The 17,145-nt window shown below is 40.5% G+C and overlaps 1 protein-coding gene across 1 annotated transcript; it reads left to right on the top strand.

The window, feature by feature from the left end:
* The first annotated feature begins 7,285 nt into the window (after positions 1 to 7,285).
* On the top strand, positions 7,286 to 15,774 carry asns (asparagine synthetase). The gene is made up of 12 exons (XM_076995359.1): positions 7,286 to 7,638; positions 8,671 to 8,926; positions 9,062 to 9,299; positions 9,392 to 9,577; positions 9,776 to 9,877; positions 9,970 to 10,097; positions 10,203 to 10,329; positions 12,341 to 12,447; positions 12,618 to 12,718; positions 12,874 to 12,955; positions 14,172 to 14,327; positions 15,103 to 15,774. The coding sequence occupies exons 2-12, from the start codon at positions 8,678 to 8,680 to the stop codon at positions 15,310 to 15,312; spliced, it is 1,686 nt and encodes a 561-aa protein (XP_076851474.1). The 5' UTR covers positions 7,286 to 7,638; positions 8,671 to 8,677; the 3' UTR covers positions 15,313 to 15,774.
* The last annotated feature ends 1,371 nt before the right edge of the window (positions 15,775 to 17,145 follow it).

Below are 17,145 nucleotides of genomic sequence, written 5' to 3'. Positions count from 1 at the left end.
ACTAGGCACGGTTTGCTGGTTCCGTGCTGGGGCCCGGTTATCCCCCCTCCCCACTCCCCCTCTGGCCTGCACTCACACTGCCTTCAAGCCGGCCCGAGCACGCTTACGTCATCACCACGCCACTTTATTTGGAAAAAAAGCGGGCTCGCACACAACACTATGGCGTTGCCAATTCTCTTTTTATTGTATTATTGGAGTCGGTTTGGGAGTGCAGAAACACGGTGCAAGCACAGATTTATCGATAATTTAACACAACGATTGTCTGCTAATTGATTTGCCGCCATGACTGTTTAACGTGAGCGTTGCATCACTGACGTCATGTTTGAGTTCCAGCGAAATGAACCAATCAGACGAGGCACCAAGCGGGCCCGGGCCCGGATAGCGCTCACACTAGAAGCGAACTGTGCCCGAGGCCACGCGAATCGTGCCCTGGCCCACCTCTTCAAGTGGGCCCGAGCACGGTTAACTGGGCCGGGCCCGAACACGGTTGGAGCGATCACACTAGCCAAACGAACCATGCTTCGGCAGGGAACCGTGCCCGGGCCCGGATCACAGACCCTAGTGTGAGTACGCCCTAAGTGATTCCAGTTAACCTCACTGAATGATTCCGTTGTCAGTTATTGCTGTTTTAGACAAATCAACAGTGCCTCTCAGATTATAGTTATCTTTCACCAACCATATCTGTTGTTTTGTGTGTGTGTGTGAATTACATGCGCTAAATCAGAGTCATTTAGCTAATGTTAAGATCTGAAGTTGTGGTTGTCCTTGAGCTGTTCTTTGTTGGACTCTGTTCAGAGTAAGATTCTGAGGTAAATGATCAGTGTTTCAAATTGTCCTCTAAATCAATCAATAACCTTTTTTTAAATGCAAACTGTGAGGTTATGGCCTAAGATTTATAAGTGACTTTTTCTCAGACAAGGCAGCAGCTTTTCAGCTCTGGGTTTTCTCCGGTCTCGGCACACTTGACCCATTTACACTTTTTTTGTGTGCATGTCAACCAGCTGTTGCTAATCATCAAACACATTTTGCTTTGGCTAGTTTGGCTACATTATTACAGTAACCAGTGTAATCAGCAGGGCATTGCGCTAATGTATACTCAACATAAAGTGTCTTAGTGTTTCAGAATGAGGATGTGTGAATTGGTGAACCTGTGTGAAGGTAGCTTAACACACCACAGTTGTGTTTTACAGCCAGTCACCAAGACCAGGGCTTCTAAAACACCACAATGCAGCCCTGTTACTTCATCCAAACTGCATGAACTGAAATGAAGCCTCCAATATGTTTTACTTACTAAAATTATATTTTTAAATATTTGGTTAACATTTAATTTTAAATTATAATATATAGTATGATATGTATAGTAGTATAATTTTACCTAATCAAGTAATTCTCATTGATACAATGCCTTATAGTCAAGGCAAGGTCTGACCACAGGCCTACCACTGACTGGACAGTTCTAGGTGGTGGACATTGTAAACCGTACACCCATTTCGATGCCACTATGTCAGTATTACTGTTCTGTTGCGAATGGTCTACTTCCCAAATATCTGGTGGTCCTGTAATCCAGTGGACCACGATTTTTTTACCCAGCCGTGCAGAGTACTTGTTTTTACCAACGGTTATTAATAAAAGATTTGGAGTTATACTAGGCAGAAGGAAAAACCTCAGTGTAAGTACAAGATGAGTGTTTCCATGTATATCGAATATGAGTCCTGCATATCCCCAACACTCAGACTAAACTGCTATATACATACTCTACCACCCTTTTTTGTGTCAATTCTATGTATGCATTTAGCAATTTTTTTATTAATGGCCTGTTTAAAACAAGTCGGTATGTTGTTGAAGTTTGATGTGCATTGTGCTAGCTGTTTTAAGACAAATTTCTAGACTTATTTTTGGAACAGTAAGAGGTGTAATAGATTAATTGGAAGCGGAGTAAAATATGACATTGACAAATGTAGGGTTATCATACCAGAGACATAAAATTATCATACAGCTGTCATAATTAAAATTCAGCCAATCAGTGCCGTAGTTCTGTCGCAGACCCAAACACGTCCACACGAACTTCCAGCCAATTGTGCATCAGTTTTGGAAACATAACATAATCAGACAGACAGGCTGATTACAACTAATTACATTCACGGAACGGTCAAATTATCATGCGTTGGTGCATTGATATTGTGAAAAAATAAAAATGAAACAGACCCTACTGACAGCCAATCACAATTCACATCCGGAAAACAGCCGTAGCCAATCCTGTCTGGAACTCTCTCACGACTGTCAAAAATGAAACGATGCGCCGCACAAGCAGTTTAAGCGCAAGCAGAAAGGGTGTCACAAATTTTCCTCATGCAAGCAACTCTCTCCTCGAGTAGTGATGGGCAAAGCAGTTCTTTTAGATTAACTGAATCATTAGAATCAGTTCGCTAAAAAGATTCGTTCAAAAGATTCTCGCGTGCTGTCGCTTTGCGCGCGCTTCAGCGCAATGAACAAAGTCATGTTTGCCGGATTCATGCACCTATACAAGGTGGAAGCACTTGTACAAGCACGTGTACGTCACTTTCAAGGTCCATTTCTATATTTCCCAGCACGTTAAACTTATTTAATTAAGTTAAATATTTATACATATACTCTAAATGATTCAAAATAATTTGCTTTTTTATCACATTATTTAATGGTTTATTTTCAAAACGCCCAATCTTAATGTCTTCACGTTCTCTCATGTTTCGCCCTGGAAATACAAGAAGCTCGTATTTGTTAATGTAATACAAGAGAACTATTCAGTCAGACAGCTATTTGTTGTGAAACCAAGTAGTTACAATTTCAAGCATTTTCAAGTACTTTAGCCTAAATTCCAGCACTTTTCAAACCTGGAACACAATGCAACATTAAAATTCATCAGGTAAATGTTCATTCCCCTGTTTTTGATGGGTGTTTATACTACCACATATCGTTTCGGAGACCACTGCAAAGAACGTGATGCGGAAAGTATAAATGCCTCCTCCGTTCGTGCAGTAAGTATTTATCCAGCCTTAACTGATACACGGCTGAACGGTTCATGTTTCAGTTTAGTTCACAGCCTCAGGGACCAGGAGACGAGAGTGTTGTAAAAATTGTATAAATAAAAAATTTGCAACTAAATGTTGCATTTATTATAGGAAATATAAATTACATTACAAATACAATAACCCCTCCTTTATCGCATTCTGGAGATACCAGAACTACTTGCAATAACCGAAAATCTGTGAAGTAGAAATGGTATATTTAAGTGTTTATACACTATATTCAGAGCCGGCTCTGACCAATGTGGTGCCCTAGGCGAGATTTTGGTTGGTGCCCCCTGTATCATCAATCATTGGGTTGATTGTGTCACTATTAAAGAAACAAATAAAAAGCAAATGACTTAAATATTACCATATAACAAGCAATAAATATGAAGGTGTTGCACAAAAAATATTTTAAAACTATTTTACATAACATAGTGCAGAGAACAACTTTTAAATATTAATAATAAATTAAAAAAATAAATTAAAAACAACAACTACCACCAGTGCAAATCAGGGCAATTTGCCTACTGCAACATTATTATTTCAAAAGTGCATCCGCAATGAACAGTTAGTATATATTTATTTTAAGCTAAGCTAATCATAGCACCTACTAGGATTGGGCAGTATGATGACAGTGGCGGTTTTCACTAAGATCATACAGAGGGGAAAAAGCCACAATGACGATTGAGTGTTAGTTGTGAGTCAAGCGAGCTGGTTTCAAAGAAAAACACAACAGTTACAGATTGGCAACATTTTGGATTTGTTTCAAATAAAAATGAGAGACCATTGGAGCACGCCCCCACGATTCTAATTCGATAATATGATTGGTTGATAAAACTGCCAATCTATAATAAAAGCTCTCAATGTAAAAGGGCCTTTCTCTCTTTTACCTAGAAACAAGGGTGTGAAATATTCTGATTGGTTGATTTTTTATTTCACCGCTGAGGTTTTTTTCAAGCACAAGTACGAAAAGTGGATTTGAAAGCCGATTTATAGGAAAAATACAAATGATTGGTGAAGCGTTATTAACATATATTACATATAATAGATAAAGCATCCTTTTTAAGATCAATTAACCTTCAGAGAAGGCGTTGAAGTCCCTGACGCTTCGCCAATGGTATAGTGTTAATTCACCACATATTACCATTATATTACCTGTTTTTTGCCGCCTTTCCTCCTCCACGTTTCTCATTTTTCTACCCTGGGCACCAGAGGACTTCTGCCTTTTTGACGTCTTTACAGGGAGATGTCACTCACTCTGCGGTGCACAGAGAAACAGCAACGAGGTGCGCAGAGCGCGCGGGGGAGGGCGGGTTGGCGCGCGGGTGATAGGTGTCGTGTGTTGTTATTATAAGAATTATTAATTTGACTAATATTATTAAACAATGAAATTATGATTATGTGGACTTTGCTTGTTTTCACATTTATTAATTGTTCATTTAAAAAAAAAAAAAACGCATGCACGCGAGCGCCCCCCTGGACAGCCGGCGCCCCTAGCATTTGCCTATATCGCCTAATGGAAGGGCCGGCCCTGACTATATTAAGGCTTCATAAACCCTCCCCACACCTTTACATAAACCTTTCCCATTCCCTTAATAACCATTCCCACACTGTTCTGTGCATGTGTGCTTGTCCAGCGAGTAATCAGTCGTGTTGTTTACAGTCTCATAGGCGAGTAGCATCTCAGGTAAGCGATGCTGGTTCTCGTTTCCGAGAGTAAATATGCACTATTTACTGTAATTCGTACTATTTTATTACTTATAATATTCATTTATTGTTAGAATTAATACTTTATAATATAATATAATATATATATTGTCATGTAAAAAATCATAAAAATATATTTTTTCCGCAGATCGAATTCCGCAGATAACCGGCTGAGTGCAAAATAAATATTAAATTAAGAGCAACATTAATATAAAAAACTGTATATTCAGAAGAAAATATCAACTTAAATGTACAATCAAAAAGAAAATGTGAGTTTAGTGGCAGTGCAAAGGTCTTAGCAACAGTTCTCTGGGTGACAGTACATTCAGTGAAGGAATCAGAGAGTGAATAAGAGCTTTTAGTTTATTGAACGAATTAGAGTGAAAGAGAGCATGAACGAATCAGAGTGAGCCCCTCAGTTCATGAACGAATCAGAAAGTGAACGAGAGCCCTCAGTTCATGAACGAATCAGAGAGTAGGTGTATCTCAATTCAGGGGCTGCAGCCCACGAAGTGCTCATTTGTAGGCCGGTTACGTCACTGCGCCGCGACGAGGCTGTCCCAATTCGTGGACTCCTTCTTATGCGGCCGACGAATGTAGCCTTCAAAACCACAAAAAAGAAGGATGCATCTGAGTATCCTTCACGTCCCACGATATCCCAGGATTCATTGCTCTATGAACAATAAACAGGCGGAGTCTAGTGTACGGGCCGAAGAATTTGTTTTTAAATGTCGGTATTTTTTAAATATGGACATTTATACTGCAATGAGATGCTAAATAACCAGAGATGGATAGAGTATTCAACAATTTTACTCAAGTAAAAGTACAGTTACTTGAACCAAATGTTATTATTAAATTATTTATTATAAATAATATGTATTTTTGTTTGTTCCTAATTATTAGACTTGTGTAACTTTAATGTGTTCCACAAAGGCACTAACTGATGAGACTGTCAGCCAATACGTGTAGCTACAACTTGACACCAACTGAAACAATTTGTAGCAGACTTAATCATCATATATTGCTAGTGTGTACAATCAGTGTGAGAACTGGTTTTTAGTATTGCACTGCGTTACACTTAATAATTACATCATACAAACGTTATGTCTCAGAGATATAGCATTACACAAAATTATACATACAGCAAACTTATCGCATCGTGTTTCCTCATATTTGATGTTGAGTTCTTGTAGGCTGAAATGTCCAGACATTTGCAGACACAATTGGCAACGCCAAGGTTGCAAACTCTCACACGCATTTGACCGTCTTCACACGCTTACACGCCACACATCCGATTTCTCACGCCGAAAAAATCTAGTTTATTTACCTCTGATCATGCGATCAATCACATTTATGATTCAATGAGTTAATAGTTCGCTCTGGCGCCAACCACCGGCGATCGATCGATCGTGATATAATACTTAATTTGTGTCCATTTTACACCCCCCCCCCCCCGTCAACAATTTATGTTCACCACCCAAACCCCCACCCCGGTTTAAATCTCACTAAAAGTGATCTTGAAAACTTGGCAACATTGCAGCGCATTATATAGCTGTCCTTTTACACGTTTGTAATGTGAACATTGGCTGTATGAGGTCAGTGATGCTCGGGAGGTTTTTCTGTCACTTTCTTGCTACGGTGGAGAAAGTTTGCGTATGTGATCACGTGATTGACCGGCTTCATTTGATTGGTCACTCATACTCAGATGACGAGACGTTGGCCAGTCTTCTCACTGAAAAGACAAATTATTTACAAAACGAAAGTAACGGTAGCGCGCGGCGCAAATCCGATTGTAACGGAGTAAAAGTCGCGTTTTTCTCACCACATATTTACTCAAGTAAAAGTAGAAGTCGTTCATATTAAAACTACTCTTACAAGTACATTTTTGTCCAAAAAGCTACTTGAGTAAATGTAACGGAGTAAGTGTAACGCGTTCCTACCCACCTCTGTAAATAACATGCTAGTTATTAATGATATTGCAGGTAAACCTGTGCTTTGAGTATTTACTAAAGAGTAACGTTTATAAAAATACATTGAATTTTGTTATGAAGTTATACTTCCCGCCAAACATGTGAATACATGTTCAATGCATTTTCTTTTAGGCAATTGAGGGTGATGTGATATTTGTCGGACAGCGCGCTAAAACGTATGTAACGGGGCAGAGCGTGGTCACGCAAACATACGTCTTTCGAAGGCTAGACTGTTTCATTTAACAGCCGTGAGATGCAGCCTACCCGGCCTTCGAAGTGTGTGGCCACCGTGGGCTGTGGTCTACGCGGTCTATGTAGGCTGCAGCCCCTGAATTGAGATGCAGCCAGTGAACGGGAGCCCTCAGTACAGTGAACAAATCACTGAGCATGCGCAGTTCCCTCACAATGAGAGTGTCCGCCTCCAGATTCGCGGGTGATTTGGTGATTCACAGACCACGCTGCAGTTCCCCTGCCGGCCTGCACGGTCGCTACTGAGCTCATCTACTGAACTGAAAAAGGAACGAATCAGCAGAGGAAGTGATTCGATTCAGTTTGTTCACTCAAATGATTCGTTCATTTGAACGAAGTTCGCGACACAACACTATCGTGGAGTGCGAGAGTAATTTTGCTCATCAGAGAGTAGTTATGCTCGCGCAAGGAAGCTCTCTCCGCGCGAGTGCATTTATGCTCGCGCAAATAAGCAGCTTTCCTCCGCGAAGTGATTTTTCACTTGAATTTGACGCCATAGATTTGACGCCATACACCCATTCCACTGCTGCGCCGCAGCTTGAATTTCCTGTTGCGCGACCGTCAACTTGAAGAAATCCTCATCAGAATTTCGTCAGCTGTACAGTTCAGCTGCGCTACTGTCTACGCGTATGGTCACGCTGGTACGGAGACATCCTTATTTTAAGGTAAAAACTAAATTATATCGATGATTTTAATGCACGTGAAATACTTTTAAGTAATTTCCCTCCTGTTTTAAGTGTGAGCGAAGCGTGGCTTTCTGGATCTGTTTTAGCCTTTGTATTGGAAAATGTTTCTCTATGTTAAGCTCCATTTACAGTGCATGTAGGTTTGCAGCTAACCAATGTTAGCTAGCGCTAGCCAAACGGCATCTGCTGGTTAAAAGGACGTGTAGTCAAGGAGGAAGCGCATTTAACACTAACGGTTTGGGTAACTTTAAAAGAAATTGTGTCTTTTCATGCCCACACCAATAAGAACTGCCTTCTGAACATGTATGTATTGTGTAGCCACGGCAGGCGGCGACTACATTTTGTAGCTTGTCGCACATTTTCATTAAAAAGTTTCGCTTTCATCCATTTGAAATGGATAACTCGAAATGTGATCTAAAAATAATTGTTTATTATTAAAGAAATATTTTCTGTATTTATTTATTTACTTATCAATGTATATTTAAGTACACTGATATGAGATTAAGAATCTCTAGTGGTCTGTATGAAGAAACATACAGACCACTAGATCTCAGTTTAGTATAATGGGTGTTTCATAATGTGAAGAATAAAATATTTTGTAAGGGCAGGAAAGTTTCACTACAAATTTGCACTATATCTCTGGAGGAGTACCGTGCAGGTCTGAAAGTGTATCTGAAAGTGCATTCCCTGCAGAGAGATCATTATCTGAGTTCCTTCAGCTCTATTTTATTCTAAATCAGTCATCTCCTTGATTACTGATAAAGAATATTTTACTGTGCTGGACACAATCTTGCCCATTGAGTGACTGCTTGCCTCAGTTGCACTAGTTTAACTAGTTTATCAGCTAGTGCATTTGAACAAGCCCAAACTAAGTCATTTTACATGACCATTTTTGCCAGATAACATCAATGCAAATCCATTTCCCCTATTAAAGCCAACTTTGAAATAACTGAATGTTTTATTTCAATTTGTGGATAAGAGACTAATAACAAATGTGTGTTTTGTTTCCAGAAGCAAAATGTGTGGTATATGGGCCTTGTTTGGCAGCGATGAGTGTCTGTCAGTTCAGTGTACCAGTGCTATGAAGATCGCACATCGTGGTCCTGATGCGTTCCGGTTTGAGAACGTTAACGGTTACACAAACTGCTGCTTCGGTTTCCACCGTTTGGCCATCGTAGACCCGCTCCATGGCATGCAGCCCCTGCGTATAAAGAAGTTCCCTTATCTCTGGCTCTGCTATAATGGCGAGATCTACAACCACCTACGGGTACGTCCTGCACCCCTGCGTGGGTTCACCTACCCTGTTTTTCAGTCTTCAAGGCAGCTGGTTGGAATGTTTTATTGTAACATTACTCCCCACTGTATTCACAATTGTGTATGTCACCATTCTCTTTCTCTAAAGCTGAAAAAGCACTTTGAGTTTGACTGTCAGACCCAAATGGATGGAGAGGTCCTTCTTCACTTGTACGACCGCTTTGGCATTGAGAAGATGGCCTCCCTGCTGGATGGCGTGTTTGCCTTCATTCTGTTGGACACTGCCAATAGAAAGGTTGTCCTCGGGAGGGATACGTATGGCATAAGGCCGTTGTTCAGGCAGCTGACCGATAATGGCTTCCTCGCTGTCTGCTCAGAGGCCAAAGGTACCTTAAAGGTTGTCAGCTTCAACTGTTCATAACAGCTGAGTTGTACATGCAGTATTCTTATTGTTTTGTAAATCTCTCCACACCTCTAGGTCTGATGCAGATTACCCATTGCATGTCTGAATGTGCAAAGATCACCCCTTTCCCACCGGGCCACTTTGAGGTGTTTGACTTGAAACCAACCGGAAAGGTTGAGTCCATACAACTGGACCGTTTCCATAGCTGCACCGATGAGCCCCAACATAGTGTCCATGACAATGCTGGGGAACTCGGCACAGGTAAAACCCCTACTGATGTCACAGGTGATCACGTATAGCGTTATCACAAATCGTGTAGCAGCTATGTCCGTAGTCAGAAACCTACACTAATATTATTTCAAAACAGGCATGTGTTTTATAAGGAAAGGTGTCTTTTGCATTTAGAATCCGTGCAGGAATCTTGGTCTGTACAGGGTTTCGGTCTCTGTGCTTGTCTAGGTTTTACTTTAGAGACCGTCAAGAGCAACATCAGGATCCTGTTTGAAAACGCAGTGAGGAAGCGACTGATGGCCCATAGGAGGATTGGCTGCCTCCTCTCCGGTACCTCCACTCGTTTGGTGCCGCTGTCTCTTTCTTTTATAGATGTGGTGTTGTGGACTGTTCATGTCAACTAATGCTGTTTTACCCCTCAGGGGGCCTCGACTCCAGCCTGGTCGCTGCCACACTTGTCAGACTGGCCCAGGAGGAGAAGCTGCAGTACCCGATCCAGACGTTCGCCATCGGTACAGACGACAGTCCGGACGCCGTGGCAGCACGCAAGGCCAGTGGTGTTTTAATCAGTGGAGGACATTTTAACACCTGTGCTGGTCCACTAGAATGAGCAAATGTAGATTTGACTGTTTGGAATGGTCTTCTTGTGCTGTAGGTCGCAGCTCATATAGGCAGCGAACACCATGAGGTGAACTTCACCCCAGAAGAGGGCATCCGTGCTTTGGACGAGGTCATTTTCCACCTGGAGAGTTATGATATCACCACAGTGCGCGCGTCTGTCGGTGAGCACAACCAATTCCGTTGGTCTCTTCATGGAACACATTAATACCAAGACCTGACGGGCAACATTTAACAAAACGTCATGATTTTCATATCATTGCTAGCCTTTATACTATTCAGAAATATCTTCAAGAGTTAAGTTCTAGAAATATTTTCTGTTAGTATCTTCTGTATCTACGTAGTATATACCTGCAGGGAGTAAAACCACCTCAGCCCATGCTTGAATCCTTCAGTTTACAAACTTCTACACCCAAGTGACTTTGATCTACATCATGATATCTACAGCTTCTACAGACAGAACAATCTCCAAAATGTTTTGGCTAAAATACCCAACTGAGTAGATGAGGATGTGTCTTTTTTTTTGTTTTGTTTATTCTTTCACTATTTACAGTACATTAATTCATTTATTGTTGCTTTGTCATTGTGATTTGCATTTGTGATTGGAGTATTGTGTGTAGATTAATGAGAAAAACGAGCTGATTCCAATGTGTTCAGGGTAGGGATGCAAATTATCGATTAATTCATTAATCGTTAGTTGATTGATCTTATCGATCGACTTTCGATTAATCAATAAGCGGCGTTTTTCACCTGAATTTCAGTGTTTCAATAGGGCCTTTAAAAATATCAGCTAAATGGTTCACTTTGTTCAAAAAGTATATATTATATTATGATAATTATATTGTATTATATGATATATTGCTCAAGTAATTATGCATTAGGAAATTTTTATGGTATAACAAAATACATTCTTTCATTTAAAAAGGAATAAATTAAGGACTGGCTCCGTTCTTGCATTTGAAACATTAGACATTAGACAAAAAAAAGAAGAAATTAAATAGAGAGCCAAACAGAATATTATTGAGCCTATGCTTGGACAATGTTTCTAGCCTTGTAGTGAACACATGCTGTAACACGACCGGAGAGTGCCCAAGTCTCCACAACATCATTGAGCTTGTCAGCTAAATTGTCAGCGGTGTGTCTATCCGACATGTTCGTCGTAATCAGCACTGCAGATTTTAGCTGCCAGTTCTCGTCAGTGTAGTGGCACGTCACGGTAATGTAACTTTCTGTTAGAGCCGTCCAACAATCTGTTGTAAGGGCTACAGCAGTAGCAGTAGCTAGCTTTGTTTTTAGCTCACTCTTCTTTATTCGTAGCGAGCTTCGAAAACGCTCGCCTTCCCAGTGTAGCTGTGATTTTAGGTTGACCAGGTGCAGTGGTGATATGCAGGACAGCTGCACGGTGTTCAAATGATAATTGAGTGAGCTAGTGGAACTGTTATACTTCAATACCGCATTACACAGAGAATATTTGACTTCTTTGCCTAAATTAACAATGTTGAAATTGTAGCGACTACTACTCCTCGCAGCGAATTCCCTAACAGACAGGCACTTGGTCCTTTAAGTGACACTGGGGGAGCGGAGAGAGAACGGTGCTATTGTTTGAGTTGCGTGGAAAATAAAGTTTACCTCATCGGGATTTTCTGGATTACGCAGTTTCTGTCTTGTTTCCCGAACCCGCTTCAAAATGGTCCCACACCGCACGTCTTTTCGCCCGCTTCATTTTGTTTGCCACTCTGGTCTTTCGCGACACGTGTTCACTTCTCGTTCTTACGCTCTGTTCAAGTTACTACAGTAGCACGCTAAAACGATTAATCGTGATTAATACATTTTGATCGACTAACCTCTTGATCGACAATTAATCGAAAGTCGATTAATCATTTGCATCCCTAGTTCAGGGTGAAGTCCTTGGAGCTTAGGGAGAATAGTTCTCTCAAGGGCCACACTTGAAAATGTGATCTGTGGGCAACTAGAAAACACATCAATGAAACTTCTTACTCAGAAAAAAAAATTCTGCTGCCGAGTTGTAATATATCTTTGCCATAGCCATCACCAAAATCTGTAGCACCAGGTACAGTGGGCTAACCTGTAGTTTATACTTGACATGATTTATCCACTAGATGGCAGTAAAGGTTTACACACCTTTTTTTAATTGGGGCCCTTCTATGTCTCTAGGCATGTATCTGATATCTAAGTATATTCGTGAGAAAACCGACAGTGCTGTAATCTTCTCTGGGGAAGGATCTGATGAACTCGCCCAGGGCTACATCTACTTCCACAAGGTACAGCTGATCTACGCCCTCAGCAAGTGCTTGCCCTCATTTTCAAGTGACCACGTTCATGGGTTGACATAACATCTGAGGTGTCTGAATGCACTGGACCTGTGTGACAGTAGAATGTGCACCCCAGTATGTGAATTTTTTTGAAAGTAAAGGGTCTCCTGTTTCTCCAGGCTCCCACGCCAAAGGCAGCTGCGGAGGACAGTGAGCGACTGCTGAAAGAGCTGTACCTGTTTGACGCGCTGAGAGCAGACAGAACTACGGCCGCACACGGGTGAGAAGAGCCCTGCACCCCCTCGTAACGCACCCACGCCTGCCACATCTGTGGGCTCTGTAATGTCCAGCTAAATAAAGTCACTGCCCCCCCCCCCCCCCCCCCTCCCTTTGAGTCCTCTGTTCATGGCTGTCTCTCTGCCATCGTCTCATTAGGCTGGAGCTCAGGGTGCCTTTCCTGGACCACAGGTTCACTGCCTACTTCCTCTCTCTGCCTGAGGAGATGAGGGTGCCTAAGGTGAGGAGAACTTTACTACGTTCAGAAACATTTCCAGAGCAGAGGTGGAACACTGGGTCATAATCTGTAATAATCTGATGGTTTCTGCTGTGATCTACTCCTAGCTCAGCTCCTTGAATGGGTAACAGAGATCTGTGCCCTGAGGATGTTTTCACTGGTCTCTTTCATTAGTGATCTGGTTTTGAACAAACAAGCAGGTGTTAAGTGGATGTTTTAAATATTAGTTTATACCATAAATGCACTCGTAAATATTGGTTATGCAATGTACAAACACAGAGGTCCATCAGTGTAAAGTTTATTTGAAATGGTGTAAAGTCTGTTGAACACATTTGCTGCAAGTGTTCACTTCTTCCTTCTACACGTTCCACCAGCTCTTGTATGAACATGGGATACGCATCCTGGCATGAGCAGAACATTTATTAAGTCTCGAAATTGTGGTTTGAAGACAATCATCTATTTATTATAAACGTATAAACTCGTTTTTTTTATTTGCACTACTACTCATAATTCAAAGGCCTGTAAAAACTCCATCCCATCATTTAGGGTTTAAAACATTGTAATGAGAATGAAAAAAAGAAACAAATGTAAATAGTTTTATAACTCAATTTCCAACAGAAGTCAACGACGAAGCCTTTGCTTGTGTTTCACATGTTTAGGAATGGATGTCCTGATCTAAACTGTCTACAGTACAACAGAAATTCCTTTGCTCAAATATCATCCAGCAAATGAAACCATGACCAGTATTCTTAAAGACTTCAGCATCCTCCACTAAACTCTTTGACAAAAACATCTGAGATATGCTTGTGAAGAGTGAGATAAATGATCACGTAAATATAATAACTGCTAATGATGCCTGTAAATTATGTAGATGTGCTACATGTAAATGTATTAACACAAACAACTAGCAGGAAAGGATCCATTATCACTCATTCCTCTTCATGCGTAACTGCAACATATATATGTAATATAATACACACACACACGATATATATACAACGCATTCATAAAAGAGGTCGATTTTCCAATGGTTCGTCTCATATAAATCTGAATGAACTATGTTTCAGCTATAGGCACTGAAATACCATATGTGCAAAAGAAATCTATAAATAAAATGGCAACTCTGTACAATTAAATTACCAAGGCATTTGCAGTACTGTAAATTTGCTAGTATGCGTAAAATAGTACTATGATTAAAAAGCCTGCTTTGTCAAAACAGGATGGGGTGGAGAAGCATCTTCTAAGGGATGCGTTCAGAGGGCAGAATCTGATTCCAGATGAAATACTGTGGAGACGCAAAGAGGCTTTCAGTGATGGGCTGACATCCACGAAGAAGTCCTGGTACACAAGCTTGCAGGAGCACATCGAGTCTCAGGTACACCCGATATAGTCATGGTCTGGTGGTTGGGGACAACCGGTGTTGTGACTGGAGAGTCGTAGGTTTGATTCCCAGGCCCTAGGTGCCTTTGAGCAAGGCACTTAATCCTGCCCACCGCTCTGAGCACATGTGATCAATACTGTGTGTGTGTGTGTGTGTGTGTGTGTTCGTTCATTCATTCTAATTGCACAGATGGGTAAATGCAGAGGACTAATTTCAATTGGGGTGAAAATCAGAATTGACAATATGGCACATGTTAAAGCCTTACCAAAAATCCAGGACCCATAGACTAAAGTTTCTTGTAAGGTTCAGCCAGTTCCCAGATTTGGTGTCTGGTCCACTTGCATGGGCAGTTCTAACAGCTCCCCAAATACAAACTCAGTAAGACCTTATTGATTTTATGCATGTGCTGAGAAGCAACATGCAGAGGGCTGGTTCTCTGAAGCAATGTTTGACCCAACTATAGGTCCAACAGCTAACTGCTTATTAGCTAACTACATCTCTTTGGGTCAGGCAGTGGTTTTATCATGGTGATGTAAAACCCCCCTACAACAGTTGCCTTCACAGCTAATATACATCTTGTTGTGACTAATTGGCTAAACATCAGGGTCTCAAATTATAAAGGTAATGAAGCAAACAAACTAGTTTCATTCCTTGTTACACATACATCATAGCATTTTGATGATATTACCAAAAAAGAAGCCAAAAATGTGTAGTTTACAGGGATACCACAGTTATTGTCTCATTTAGCCTCTGATTCTTGTTTGTGCAGGTTAATGACTCTCAGCTGGAGAAAGCAGCTACATTATTTCCTTTCAACCCCCCCACTACCAAAGAAGGCTTCTTCTTCCGCCAAATCTTTGAGAAGCATTACCCAGGCCGCGGGGAATGGACCCCCCATTACTGGATGCCCCGCTGGATTGAAGCCACTGATCCTTCTGCCAGAACCCTCTCAATCTACAAGCCAGACAAGGACCAGTAACCACGCAACTGCAGGCAGCAGTCCTAGACTAAACATTATATTGCATGCTTACAGTATGTGCCATAGAGATTGGGGTGGAATTAGAAATTAATGGCACATTTTGCAATTTGACATTGTCTTAACTCATGAAGTACTTGAGAATTAGCTGGTTCATTAAATGAAACATGTTGGAATAGACAAAAGAAAACATAATGGCCAGGCTGGGATTTCTAGGACTGAATTTTCTCCAGTTGCTGTTTTGTTAAACAGTAAACTTGTGTTCCTTTATGGCACTTCTTCCTTTGGCCACCAGGGGGTGTGCATCAACATCACATCAACTAATCAGATGTAACGAACATAAACCTGGTAAATTATATTAGTTAATCAGTGATTGATACTCTAAATTCACTTGATCAGTAGAGGTTTAAGGTGAATTGTGTCTTCTTAAACTTTTACCCAATAATAAAAAAAAGCTTGATGAAAGATTGTAGAAGTTGGAGATATTTCAGAAGCCACAAAAGGATTAATAAAATCTGCAAAAAAAGAGTATGAAAAATTAATGTGAATGAGTAGTCATCTTGTTAAAAAATTAAGTCCAATGATTTTTGCAATATATTACTTACTTTTTGATGTTTTACATGCAAATTTTATTTCATTTGGAAGATTTGGCACATAATTTACACCATACAGAAGCATTCTAAAGTACAGGACAGTTTGAGATTGAAGATTTGCATTACATTTAACGTATTTAGCTTTATTCAAAGGAAACCTATAATTAGGAATACAAGCTATTGAGGGACCCAACAATGCAATGGTGGTTGGACTGGTAACCATTTGATTAAGTTCTTTAACCACAGCTTCTTTAGGTTATTCCCCTCAAAAGCATCATTCACTGCATTTTCAAATAAATCTTAACTATAAATATGCTGACGTTTCCTTTCAGAGTATCACACCATGTCTGGCCTCAGAGGAGTTAGTGCAAGACACTGGGACCTGTAGGTTTTTTTTACATACATGCACAAGCAGTTTCCTGATATTCAAAGTCTACACTCGTTGTTTTTATCACCACATCCGTAGACCCTAACAAAATCATGACCCGTCTTAGCACTAGGGGTGTATTCAACTAAGGATTTTCATAGTCGAATCTGATTCGTCAGCTTTTCCCTTTAGTTGACTAATAGTCGAATCAGGTTTATTTATATTTTTTTTATTTAGAGCACCTTAAAACGGGATCCCGTTCTCATTCAGGACTTTTTTCCTCTTCAAAGTAAAAATCTAAAACACTCAGATAAATGAATAAACACGGTAGGTTGGCTTTATTCAGCTTTTATTTATTTTTTTTAAATGAAACGTTAGAGAACATTAGCAGTCAGTGCGCATTGCGCATATCGAACTGTCAGACAGGTACTGTGCAAAAATATTTTAAATAAAATATGCCTGCCTGAAAATAAAAAAATTGCCACACAACAGCAAAAAAATACAAGGAAAGGTTCTAGTAACGGGGTTTAAAATCAAACAACAAAAAATGTTTATAGGCCTACTTGCTGAGACGCACCACGACAAGACGACTGAAACAACAAACGTTTTTTTCGCCTTACGCGTTTTAAATGGTATGCCATGTTGGTTGTTGTCGTGCGAAATGAAAGACGTTGATGACATAACTTGCACTTTAATTTGTTTGATTCATCTTTGTTTTTCAAAATACTTTTGAAGTTTTTTAGTAGCCATTATAATCTCGGCAGATGCTGCTCGTATTCTGTAGCGTGTTCAGCTCCGCTCGTTTGGATTGTGCAACTGCAGGGTGTGATTTATTAATGTGTAGTAAGGAAGATGCCTATTGTTAATGCGCAAACA

Source organism: Brachyhypopomus gauderio, unplaced genomic scaffold (assembly GCF_052324685.1).
Source record: "Brachyhypopomus gauderio isolate BG-103 unplaced genomic scaffold, BGAUD_0.2 sc197, whole genome shotgun sequence".
NCBI classification, from domain to species: Eukaryota; Metazoa; Chordata; class Actinopteri; order Gymnotiformes; family Hypopomidae; genus Brachyhypopomus; species Brachyhypopomus gauderio.
Note: the sequence above shows the minus strand (reverse complement) of the source record. Positions and strands in the feature narration are given on the sequence as shown.